This window comes from Brassica napus, chromosome C5, assembly GCF_020379485.1.
Source record: "Brassica napus cultivar Da-Ae chromosome C5, Da-Ae, whole genome shotgun sequence".
In the NCBI taxonomy this organism is placed as follows: domain Eukaryota; kingdom Viridiplantae; phylum Streptophyta; class Magnoliopsida; order Brassicales; family Brassicaceae; genus Brassica; species Brassica napus.
In genome coordinates, this window is record NC_063448.1 from 53,100,460 (window position 1) to 53,112,577 (window position 12,118).

General features: G+C 34.8%; 3 protein-coding genes across 4 annotated transcripts; 2 read left to right on the top strand and 1 right to left on the bottom strand.

Annotated features, from left to right (window-relative positions):
• The first annotated feature begins 573 nt into the window (after positions 1-573).
• Positions 574-2,078, top strand: LOC106345606. The gene is made up of 3 exons (XM_013784781.3): positions 574-1,120; positions 1,419-1,604; positions 1,693-2,078. Exons 1-3 carry the CDS (start codon positions 773-775, stop codon positions 1,978-1,980), a joined length of 822 nt encoding a protein of 273 aa, XP_013640235.2. The 5' UTR covers positions 574-772; the 3' UTR covers positions 1,981-2,078.
• A 1,722-nt stretch (positions 2,079-3,800) lies between these two features.
• LOC106397865 (protein DETOXIFICATION 43) lies at positions 3,801-9,178 on the top strand. Of its 2 annotated transcripts, XM_048759357.1 has the most exons (13): positions 3,801-3,939; positions 5,141-5,270; positions 5,362-5,735; positions 6,046-6,227; positions 6,317-6,452; positions 6,954-7,050; positions 7,422-7,522; positions 7,820-7,983; positions 8,087-8,158; positions 8,275-8,391; positions 8,550-8,645; positions 8,776-8,897; positions 8,989-9,178. In XM_048759357.1, exons 2-13 carry the CDS (start codon positions 5,188-5,190, stop codon positions 9,035-9,037), a joined length of 1,593 nt encoding a protein of 530 aa, XP_048615314.1. In that variant the 5' UTR covers positions 3,801-3,939; positions 5,141-5,187; the 3' UTR covers positions 9,038-9,178. The 2 variants fall into 2 exon arrangements, with proteins under 2 accessions (XP_048615314.1, XP_013693944.2); XM_013838490.3 differs by lacking the exon at positions 3,801-3,939 and having other exon boundaries at positions 4,871-5,270.
• Positions 9,179-9,729: 551 nt separating this feature from the next.
• BNAC05G44040D lies at positions 9,730-11,637 on the bottom strand. The gene is made up of 3 exons (XM_013842247.3): positions 11,294-11,637; positions 10,717-11,214; positions 9,730-10,367 (listed from the first exon to the last, which is right to left on the bottom strand). Exons 1-3 carry the CDS (start codon positions 11,370-11,372, stop codon positions 9,847-9,849), a joined length of 1,098 nt encoding a protein of 365 aa, XP_013697701.1. The 5' UTR covers positions 11,373-11,637; the 3' UTR covers positions 9,730-9,846.
• Between the last annotated feature and the right edge of the window lie 481 nt (positions 11,638-12,118).

Sequence of the window (12,118 nt, forward strand, 5' to 3'; positions counted from 1 at the left end):
TTTTAATTATATAATTAAAATTTTTATTTGATTAATATTTAATTATATAATTTATATTTTTAAGTTTTACTAAAATACTTTTACAGATAACAATACAATATATACAGAAATTATCTTCTTTTTAATTATATTTTCAGATTTTGGATAATTCTTACTATTCTTAATATTAATCAATTATCTAATCAAATTAATTAAAATTTCGTTTTTATTTGTTACTAATTTATATATTTAATTCATTAAGGGTATAATCGATATTAACCACTCTAACTTTTAACGTGGGAGCTCCGTTGCGAAAAATTACTTCGCAAATAATAGTATAGATAATTTCTTGGCCATAAAAAAAGTCTGAACCAAACTAACTATAAAGATAAGTTTCTTAAGATAAATTTAATGAAATAAATGCTTTTTGTATAACTACGTTACGTATAATGTAAACTACTACAATTAGATAGTTGCCTAGGTAGAATGATTGGTTAAGTAATTATCACCTATATATTTAAACTTAAGCGTGAAGGGTATTTGATTACAAAAACAACAAACCTAAATCATGACTTGTGTAATTATAGTTTTCTCCATCATGTATAATTTTAAAAAGCCATAATTGATGCTTAATTTACTCCACATCAATCAAACATTATTGAGAGAAACATCGATCATATGATTCGTATGTATTTCTCTTGTAAATATAAATGAACCCATCGATCAAATAATTTTCTATCATCACACTCACAAAACCATTCCAAAATAATTCATCAGGGAACCTAGGTTATTAATGGAGAGAAGAGAGGAGGAACATTACTCGAACTACTTCGTCCAAAGCCCTTCATCGGTTTTCCACGACCTAGAATCCGAGTTCCAGTCCCCATCCCAATATGACTCAGTGCCATTGGTCTTAGTCCGCCTCGATGAATCCCCTAAGCACTCAGATTTCTTGAAATACTCTGAAAGCAAATGTGTCATTGAGGATGATGATGAGAAGAGGTTGATGCCATTGCGGAGCCCCAGTTCGGGTTGGTGGATCGTGCTACAAATATTATGGAGGTTTCTGTTTAGCTTTGGTGTGGCATTGCTTGTCTTCTACATTGCTACCCAGCCTCCTCATCCTGACATTTCTCTTAGAGTAATATGCATATCCTAATTACCAGCTTTTCTAAAAGCAAACTCATCATCGTGGTCTAATAGTCGAAATGAGCATTCATGTAATTTGAGAGATAGTTTTTCAACTGGGGTCGCAATCATTGTGAATCTTTTTAAATGGCAAGAATACATGAATCTTACGTAGGATCTGATGATCAGTATGAGTTTGGTTCCAGATCTCCCAAAAATATGAATCATGAAATTTTTATTTCTCAAATATGCTTTTGACCACAATAGAGCTTTTTTGTATACTTTTACCTAAAATGTATGTAATTTCACAGATTGGAAGGATCAATCAGTTCATATTACAAGAAGGTGTGGATTCACATGGAGTGACGACTATGTTGCTCACTTTCAATTGCACTACCAATCTCATAGTGGATAACAAGTCTAATGTCTTTGGCCTTCACATTCATCCTCCATCTATCAAATTCTTCTTTGGCCCACTCAACTTTGCTAAGATGAAAGTAAGTCTTTTATATATTCCTAGAAATGTAACATTCAGTATCAGCTCGAGTTATATGAAATTCACACGTTGATTGTTTCTTCAACTAGGGAACTAAATTGTATGCGTCAAGCCATGAGTCAACAACGTTTCAGCTATACATAGGAACAAAGAACCAGGCAATGTATGGGGCAGGAAGAGAGATGGCGGATTTGCTTCAATCAAAAGCTGGATTGCCTCTAATTCTACGGATGAACCTAATCTCTGACTTTCGAGTTGTCTGGAATATCATAAACCCCAAGTACCAGCACAGTGTCGAGTGTTTATTGTTTCTTTCAAACAGTGGGAGACACAACCAAGCTACAGTGGCAAGAGAAAAATGTAGATTGGTATCTTAATCTATCAGAGATTATTTTCCCAAGAGGCATCTATAAGTACTGGAATCATGCAAATGAGATGCCATGATGATAATGGAATTTTTCGTGTGTTTATTTTATGATCATTCTACATCTTATCAAATTCTGATGCGGCATATATATACAGAACGAAAATCAAATCAACAAAATAAAATAAAATAGTAAATGTATGAAAATTTAGTAGTTTCTCCTTTTTTCTTACTTCATGAATTTTTTTTTGAGAAAAACTGGTTTCTCATTTACGTCATTTTCTTTCTTTAGTTATGAAACCTCCTTTCATGCATACATGATAATGTCTATATACCCAAAAAAAAAACATTTTACAAATATCTCTAGTTTCATAATTCCCAACAAATCAATTCATCTATAACTATAAACTTACTTGGCTCCAGAGGAGCACAAATGTCTTCCCACTTGATAGGCTCCGTTCTCCAAATCCATCAATACATCCAATTGGTTAATATTACTATATTAGTTTAATTTATATGAAGGATGTGACTATTACAGACTAATTTAGCATACTTAATCGTATATGCTAACCCCCTCAACACCGGATTATATCAAAGTTGATATTTAATATTTTAAAAGGATACTAATAAAGCAACCAGACAATATATAAATAGTTGCTCGTGCCATTGTGCGTGTAGACATAATGTTGTCATTCTGGAGTTTTGATGTTTTTGTGATTATATAATTTCCGAGAGACGTCAAGTGCTTTTCTATGAAATATTTAAGCCATGGTATATTTTTACTTTTCATGTTTTCTTTACAGAAAGTATTGTGTGTTGCCAAATAATTATATCTTTTGAATTTAGTGTGCGCATTACATAAGTAAAATTTCAAAAGAAGTTAATAAAATAACCTAACATTTTCATCCACGAATCTATTTATCATTTTGCATTTCATCTGCCAATAGTTTGAGATATAAATCATCTGATCAACGCACATTAAGATAGTAAAATAATACCAAACATAGGATAAGTTATTAAAAGTAGATGATAAGAAACGTAAGGTATTAAATGTAGTTGAATGGGTATATGGAAACAAATATTAAGTAAGGTGGAGGCGCATAACAAGCAAAATATATTTTACATGTATATACAAATGTATTAAGTATTAAAAATGCGAAAGAAAAGACAAACGAATGTTAAACGAAATGATGATTATCGCATATTAAGTGGGAATCCTACGTAGCCCACTCCTGTTGTATAAACTGTATCGTTGATTGTGACTTCGGCAACCAAGTCACATACTCTCATACATTTTCTGTTCTCTAAATGGTTTTGCTTTCATACGCATATCGTATACTTCCTATTCATACTCCACTTTTCTTAGCCGGGATTCTGGCCAGAGTTTACAAATTGTTAATAGCTTTGAGTGGTAAATAGATTAACAGCTAACCAATAATCAAGTGACTAATCGATCACTTACTGGTTTACTAATGGTATAGGATCGACTAAGTCAGAGCGAGAATTGTTTTTATTTGATACCGTTAAAGAAAAGATGCGTAGAACCAAATCAATGCATATGTTTACAACTTATTTGATAAAGTTGTATCTTGTATGAAATTGAGAATATTGATGTGGTATGTGTGTTATATACAGCTTAGAAAGTTGCAAAACTAAGTAGCATATGTTTTACAAGTACGATAATTTCCACATCTTAATTTACCCACGTTGAACAAAATTTATATACATAAAGTAAAATGTGCATTACTTTATAGATAAAGCAAATTTTGGATATATGTGGACAAAAATGAATGAAAGAATGTTAATGGAAGTTGTGTATAAATTGGAGCCAAATATTGGCACACACTTATTATATTGGAGCCAAGTACTGCTACTGGCACACGCCTATTTATTATCCAGTTTTAAACTCTCCAGAACACTCACTTGTACTCATCTCAGGTTCACGTGATTATATAAGCGTTACTACATACAGGTGAATGTATTTTTCCTCCATATATCTCATTGTTAAGTTCTTTCATTGCAAATATAGCATCTATGTTCGTTATCCGAAAAAGGTGTATATACCTCAACAGAGCGAGGGCATTTCCATGTGTTTATAGTGTATGGTTATGATTGTGAGAAAGACTATATATATAGTGTGCAAATGTATACATTAATAAGACGTCTCGTTAATAGTTGCATGTTAATATCTACTTCCTCCGTTTTAAAATATACAAGGTTTCAGAATATTTTGATATATAGTATGTGTCAATTTTTTATTTTTTTTGTAGATGAATCACCGAAGTAGTAATGTTGTTAATGAAATAGACGTGAATGCTTTGGGAAAGATGGCCTTTTATATCTTACGGAACAATCACACACACGTTTTTTTAGCAAAAACAAAAAAAAAAACATTACACACACGTTTTCGTCAAAAAAAAAACAATTACCTATATACAAATACAAAATCACCTGTGTTATTGGTCTGTGTTGCCATCTTTTATGTTTTTTTGTCTGTGTTTTTCTTTTCTTCTTCAGCTTACGCCTGCCTTTTAACTAATATTATTAACAATTTAACAAAACACAAAAACACTTCAAAGTTTTTCTTACTGTCGAATAAAGAAGCTTGTAAATTAATAATCGTTGTTTAATGATAAAGTAACATTTTTGGCAACTAGAGAATTTTAATTGTGGAATTTTATTCACTTTTTCAGTGGAAGATATACAAAAATTTAAATGAACAACTAAGGAGAAATTAAAACCCTTTCCACTAAGATGGAAGATATACAAGTAATAAATCTTTTAATGAAAAATATGGAATATTCTTTCACAGTCAGCTTCAGTACCATATTCTTGTGTGTATGAGGACCATATTTTTCCAATTTATTTTAAAAACTTTACTAAAATTAATCATGAAGTGCAATCAAAAAGTCCTAGTATTATTAATACAATTTCATATAGTTTGGACTTTGGACGCAAATAAAGAGCATAAATGAGTTAGGAAAGGAAACCTTTATTTTATTTTTCAGCAAATATAGAACAAAGATATCAGACAGTACTTCTTTCAAATTAAATACAAGATATGCATGCTATCACGTTTCTATAAATACACATGCGTTTATTTGTACATAGTCTCTCATATCAACGTTCCCTTTGCTCACTCAATTCTTTGAAAACATTTGGGATATTTTCAGACACGACAAGTACAAAGACAGTAGTCTCCAAGAGGAGAAGTCGATCGATGACGGAAACTGGTGATCTTAATTCCGTTCCAGCCAGCGGGATCAGGCCGATCCCATTTCTTGTTATCTTCAAAGATTTAACGTAAGTGTGTTTACATGACATGAAGAAAATTCAATTTAAAGAAAAAAGTGATGTGTAACGTTTATATATATTTATATATATGAACTTGCAGCCGTGTATTCAGTATGGATGCAACTGGGCGAGAGATACTAAGCATGGCCTTTCCAGCGGCTTTAGCTTTAGCTTCTGATCCAGTAGCCTCTCTGATTGACACTGCTTTTATAGGACGTTTAGGAGCGGTTGAGCTAGCAGCGGTTGGGGTATCCATTGCGATATTCCAACAAGCTTCTAGAATCACGATATTCCCAATTGTGAGCGTCACAACTTCCTTTGTCGCTGAGGAAGACACATTGGAAAAAATGAAAGAAGAAGAAGCAAACAAAGCTAATCTTGTTCATGCAAATACTTTAGCTGTTCAAGATTCCTTGGAAAAAGGCGTTGCGTCAACCACAAGTAACAACAAAAACCAGCCGCAGCAAACGCCAGGTAAATCCCATTAATTTGCATTTGCATTCCCTTTTCGTTTTTTTTTTGAAAAACAATTGATTAATTTTATTCAACTTTCTGATATACCTATGCCTTTCTTCTTTCTTGTTTATGTATGTATATTAAAATTAAAACATTTTTGGAGACATAAACGTCAAATGCAAACGGGTTATTAGCTTTCAGTTTGTGCTTAGCGTTTATGTTTACACCTCTTGTAATTTAAGTTTACAACTAGCTAAATATTTAAAAAAAAAAAAACTAAACAGTGTTTACGAGAAAAAATGTAACGAATTAATCTTGTTTTGTTAAGTTGACGCGAAACTAACTTCGGATACAAAGTCAAACAACGGAAACAAAGGAAAGAAGAAAGGAAAGAAGACTATCAAATCGGCATCAACGGCCATGATCATAGGTTTGACCCTAGGCCTTGTGCAAGCTATTGTCTTGATTTTCAGCTCGAAGGTGCTTATAGGCATCATGGGAGTTAAACCGGTATAAAATTGTATACATAAATAGACATGCAGACATAGTTGGATATATCCAAAATGTTTAACTAATTTGAGTTCACTTCCGATGATTAGAATTCAGCAGTTTTATCACCAGCGCAAAAGTACTTGACCATACGATCATTAGGTGCTCCTGCATTGCTTTTGTCGCTTTCAATGCAAGGCATCTTCCGTGGCTTTAAGGACACCAAAACTCCTCTCTATGCTACTGGTAAGTTGCTAATTTTTATCATCTTGAAATAACCTTCTTACTAAGTTACTATAACATATTACCATATATTAAAGTCCCACATCGTGTGGTGACATGGTCCTTGAGTAATATATATGTGTATGGGCAATCCTTCACTCTTGAGCTAATTTTTTGGTGTGAGTTAAGCTCATCACTAAAATGGTATCAGAGCCCATGGTTTGGTTCAGCATATGATTTCTCGTATAAACAATTTCCTACTTATGTAGCCTGTAAAAATGGCTCATATTGTTGTGGTATTTCAAAGATGTTGGGCTTGAGCTGTTTCCATTGGACCGTTATCCACCCACATCTCGAGGGGACCTATTAAAGTCCCACATCGTGTGGTGACATGGTCCTTGAGCAATATATATGTGTATGGGTAATCATCCACTCTTGAGCTAGCTTTTGGGTGTGAATTAGGCCCATCACTAATACCATATCTTGAGTCTAATATAACATATTTCATATTGATACATGAAACAGTCGCATCAGATGGTCTCAATATCATTCTCGACCCCATTTTCATATTTGTGCTTCGTCTTGGCGTCAGCGGTGCCGCCATTGCTCATGTCATTTCTCAGTAAGAGAAAACTCTCACTTTTCCACTCATGCAAATATTAAACTGTAACTAGTAAAACCCAAGACTTGCTTTAATTGAGTACCGCTAGACACATATAAGTTTCTGTGAGAATTATATTAGGATTATATAGAGATTAGTGGACTATGAACCTTAATTCTAAAGACTAAAGAGTGTGTGAGACTATAAATTTGCATATCGAAAATTTCGATAAGACATGGATAATATATAAATTATTTGGGCTAATGCACTTATCGGCAATTTATTTTAACTTGAAAATTCAAGAAACTTAACAAATTAGTCAAGATTTCAAGAATTCCGGTCATAGAATCTAAACGAACAAAAGTAAAACTAATTGTTTCGTTTGTGTGAAGGTACTTCATGCTTCTTATATTGTTGATCCGCCTCGCTAAAGAAGTTAATTTGATGCCACCAAAATTTGGCGACCTACAGTTCGGAAAGTTTATTAGAAATGGTAGGGACACATTTAATAAAGTTGTTTTTCTTGCAATGATCAAAGTAAAAGCTTATTACTAATTAAGAAAAAAAAACTTTTTTCTAAAGTAACGTGAAAACATGATTTCGTTTGTTTTTCAAAATTTTCAATTGTGCTTCTGAAAAATCAAATTTTCAATTTCATAGGGCCGTATATGGTTTTACTTTTTATTTTGGAGTAGTGACGGAAAGTATTTATCTACAAAATGGGTATTAAGAAAACAAAAATGAATGTGGTTTGTGGATATCTAACAAGTTTGTGCCACCAAAATGAAAGGGGGATTAATGCTGGCAAGGACCATAGCTGTGACATTTTGTCAGACCTTAGCAGCATCAATGGCGGCTCGGCTTGGAACGACACCAATGGCTGCATTTCAGATCTGTTTACAAGTCTGGTTAACGTCTTCTATGCTCGCCGATGGTCTTGCCGTTGCTGGTCAGGTATAATCAACTATTATTTAAGTTATCATGCTTGCATAGTGTATTTAATATGGTTCGATCAAGTTGCATACAGAAATAATCGTATAATTTAAATCTCTTGCAGGCGATTCTGGCTTGTAATTTTGCCGAAAAGGACTACAATAAAGTGACTGCTGCTGCATCACGTGTTATACAGGTTAGATATATATTCATCTTCTTTCCTTCTTATAGTAATAGTTCTAGAACGATACCAAATGTTCTTCTTAATCTTTTAAAAAAACTGTAATTAAAACAAATGAATTTGATATGCAGATGAGTTTTGTGTTAGGACTTGGACTGTCCGTTTTTGTCGGACTGGGTCTATACTTTGGTTCCGGGGTATTCTCCAAGGATCCTGCCGTTATACATCTCATAGCCATTGGAATACCGGTACTTATATTACCATTAAGCACTAACAATAAATACTATTGAAATAGATCCACATTGATGTCATACTCGAGCTGAGAAAAATACGGTAAACAAAAAGGATTAACCCTAGTAATTAATGGCTAATACGATTTTATATTATTTTGGTCGGGATACATCAGTTTGTAGCAGCAACACAGCCAATAAACTCACTCACTTTTGTATTGGACGGAGTCAATTTTGGAGCATCTGATTTTGCTTACACTGCATACTCCATGGTACACTATATTTTCATTAATCAATATATTTTTATTAGACTTTGCTAAATGTTTATTTCTCCTTTATTTTCGTACATTTTTGTTACATTTTGAAGTGATTTTTCTTCGTTGATGACTTGTGAGAAATCAGGTAGGAGTTGCGGCCGTAAGCATTGCAGCAGTTATATACATGGCAAAGTCCAACGGTTTTGTGGGAATATGGATAGCTCTTACGATCTATATGGGTCTCCGTGCTATTACAGGAATGGGCAGGTATTTTATCTTAGGCCCTACCGGGCCTTTGGCAAATTGTATCCCCATTGTGGTAGACCATGCAGTCTTTGACTCGTGTGAAATTATGCAGGATGGCAACAGGAACCGGACCGTGGAAATTCTTGCGTGGACGATTATAAGGAGATGCATCTTTTTAGTCTTTCTTCGTTTTTGGTTTCTGTTTCTTGTGTTTCCTCATTTTGTTCGAAAGACCCTTATCTTGTTTTCTTAAACAGACTCAAGATAAATAGTTTATTCAAACTAATTTATGTGTTTCTGCATATTGACGCCCAAAGGAGCCCTGCAGGCTTGGCTAGACATTTTCTCTGTGGAAAGGTTTTGCTAGGCTAGGTACTTCAGGAAAGTTCCCTCTTATCTTTGGTGTTTACCAAACAACAACAAAGAAACTGTTATTAGTCAAGTCCTAGGGGTTGTTAAATTTGTTATTTCCTTCATAAACTTGATGAGCACTAGTTATGAACAATATGAAATTTAAAAACTCAATCTAACAAAATCTATTTTAATATTTCCTTAAACACAAAAAGGAAAATTGATTTGCATTTTTATTGTTTTATAAGTTTAAAGGTTCCCATGTTCTTCTTTTTAGTTTTACTATTTTTATATTTTTTTAGAAAGTGTTGTCTAAAAGAATTTCAACTACTTCAACTTTTTACACTTTTATGAAGGTGATTTCAAAATCTCACTTTAATTTAAAATTTCCAGGTTGTGATAATTTATTCAATAGCTAATGCTCTTGTAGCACTTTTTATAATTTCAGAATCACAAGCAAGTTATTAGTTACTACTCGTTATTTAACTCAAAACTTATCAAATCATCCCAATCACAATATATATCATTAATTAAATATTACTTAATTCCAAAAGGAGCAAGACATACAAAGCAAATAACCAAGTCCATGATGCAATGGGTCACAAAGCTTACAATCGATCTAAGCGACACGAGAAACCACAATCTGATCAATGACAGGTCCACAGAGAGATCCCATATCCATTTTCTTGCTATGGTAATAGCCACTGAAGAAAGTAATCCTAGTCCTTGCCCCAATCGCCTTGAACTTGAAACTTGCCATCTTAAAGTGACCTCCACCAACCGAAGTGTGCGGCACTTTCAGTGTATCTCTGGCTGCAAAAGCCTCAACCATCATGGATCCATGGCAGTCGTTTTTAGCATCTCCAACGGCAAAGGAGAGACTGTAGGTTTGACCTGGTGAAGTTCTAATGACTTGTGCAATAGCACTTTCTCTCCCAGCAACAAGCTCGATGGCGGCTTGTCCAAAGGGGACATTGAAGTACTTGGAGTCTATGAACTTAACTGCCTTGAGTGACTCAATGATCCATCCAGGTAAGGGTGATGTGAGATCTTCTTGTTTAGGTGGGAGAAGGACTCCTTGTGTTGAGTTCACTAGACGGTGAGGACCTTCTTCGAATCCACCGTTCTTCACTAAGTTACCTGCATTTAAAATAATTATGAGACAAATACTACAAATAGATATGAAAACTGAGGAAGGATAGATTGACACTAAGCATTATAGCTTAACCGAATAAACCGGAAAAAACGAAAGACACTAACCAAACCAAAGACCAGAACCCAATTGAAACCAAACCAAAGACCAGAACCAAATTGAAACCAAACCAAAGACCAGAACCAATTAAACCGAACCAAAGACCAGAACCAGATTAAACCGAACCAAAGACCAGAACCAGACTGAAGCCAAACTAAACCAAACCAAAGACCAGAACCAAACTAAACCAAAGACCAAGAACCAAATTAAACCAAACCAAAGAGGTTAATAGTATACCTTTGGTGTACATTGGATGAACAAGCTCTTTAATGGCGACAGCGTCCAACAAAGGACCACAAGCTGGATCTTCTTGAACTCCAGGGTTATGGAAAGTCACCGTAACCACAGAAGTCTTGGCCACGAAAGCCCAAGCGTACACGTCACCACCGAAGCTGTTGTACAGCGTCTGAAGCGGCAAGTCACCGGACTGAGGAGGCACAGAGACGCGAAGGACCTCGTCTTGCGCGCAAGTTCTCGACGCGCCGAACGTGAGCGCGTATAGAGAGCCCGGCTTGACTTTTAGCTTCTGAGAGATCTTTGCTTCGTTGCCGAGCCTCACGGCGTGGACGCCGTGAGCTACGGGGAAGTACATGCCTCCCGGCTGAGGACCGCCGGCGATGTACTCGACGAAACCGGTGGTTACCCATTCGGGCAAGGCGGTTTTGCCGAGTAGGACCGTTTTTTTCATGTCGGTCTTCTTTGGTGACTCCTCGAAGTTACCATTGCGAAGAAAGCCTGAAGAAGTAAACAGAACAGAGAAGCTTAGATCTACACAAAGCAGGCCCATCTTCCAAATCCTGAGAGAGTATGTTACCTTCATAAGCAGGAGCTCCAAGAGCAGCAGCACATAAGACGAGTAAGAGAGGTATAACAATGGCTTTAGACACCGCCATTTTTCTCTTTTGGCACAGAGAAGAGTTGAGTGAGGAGCTTCAGTGAGAGTTAGAGGAAGACGATCTCGAGATGCTGCGACTTTATACAGGGAAAAGTGATTTAAAGCGAGTTGGGGAAGATATAGAGAGAGATAGAGTAAATCACGTTGAAAGAGTCAATGTAAATGGACCCCATTGGTGCAGTTTGTCTGTATGTCTAGCTGAGAGCTATACCAGAGTTTCTCCTTGATTCATGCTCCTCTAATTTCTTATTGGCACTTGTGCTCTGACAACTTTTCACACTTCCCACATTTGAAGTGTATAGAGACTTCCGTTGGTAGTGAATTCGTATAGTTATTGTTATATTTCATATAGTTACTATTAGAATCTAGAGGAATTGAGACGGAGTGCACAAAAAAAAAAGAGAGGAATTGAGACGGATTAACGTCTGGTGAATAATGCAAATTTGATAATAAACATGAGGAGAACGGACTAGAAAAAGAGTTTAACATGTTCTTGTGTTAGCAAAATATTAGAGATCTGCTTTTTACAAAAATAAAAATATTAGAGATCTACTACTTTATATTTCTTGTTCTAAACTACTACTTTCTAATTTAAGCCAGAGATAATAGTTTTAGGTCGGTAGCAGAACAATTATTCCCACGAATACTACTTCATTTGTTTCTTAAAAATAATGTCACTTTAATATTTTAATACAGATTAAATAAATATTTGAGCTGTGTTTATATTTTTTTAATTACACATAT

Coding starts and splice junctions, on each gene's coding strand:
- BNAC05G44040D (XM_013842247.3), bottom strand. CDS start 11,372: ATGGCGGTGTCTAAAGCCATTGTTATACCTCTCTTACTCGTCTTATGT. Junction 11,215..11,293: donor TGGAGCTCCTGCTTATGAAG/GTAACATACTCT, acceptor TTACTTCTTCAG/GCTTTCTTCGCAATGGTAAC. Junction 10,368..10,716: donor TCATCCAATGTACACCAAAG/GTATACTATTAA, acceptor TTTTAAATGCAG/GTAACTTAGTGAAGAACGGT.
- LOC106345606 (XM_013784781.3), top strand. CDS start 773: ATGGAGAGAAGAGAGGAGGAACATTACTCGAACTACTTCGTCCAAAGC. Junction 1,121..1,418: donor ATCCTGACATTTCTCTTAGA/GTAATATGCATA, acceptor GTAATTTCACAG/ATTGGAAGGATCAATCAGTT. Junction 1,605..1,692: donor TCAACTTTGCTAAGATGAAA/GTAAGTCTTTTA, acceptor TTCTTCAACTAG/GGAACTAAATTGTATGCGTC.
- LOC106397865 (XM_013838490.3), top strand. CDS start 5,059: ATGCGTTTATTTGTACATAGTCTCTCATATCAACGTTCCCTTTGCTCA. Junction 6,228..6,316: donor GCATCATGGGAGTTAAACCG/GTATAAAATTGT, acceptor TCCGATGATTAG/AATTCAGCAGTTTTATCACC. Junction 7,523..7,819: donor CGGAAAGTTTATTAGAAATG/GTAGGGACACAT, acceptor CCAAAATGAAAG/GGGGATTAATGCTGGCAAGG.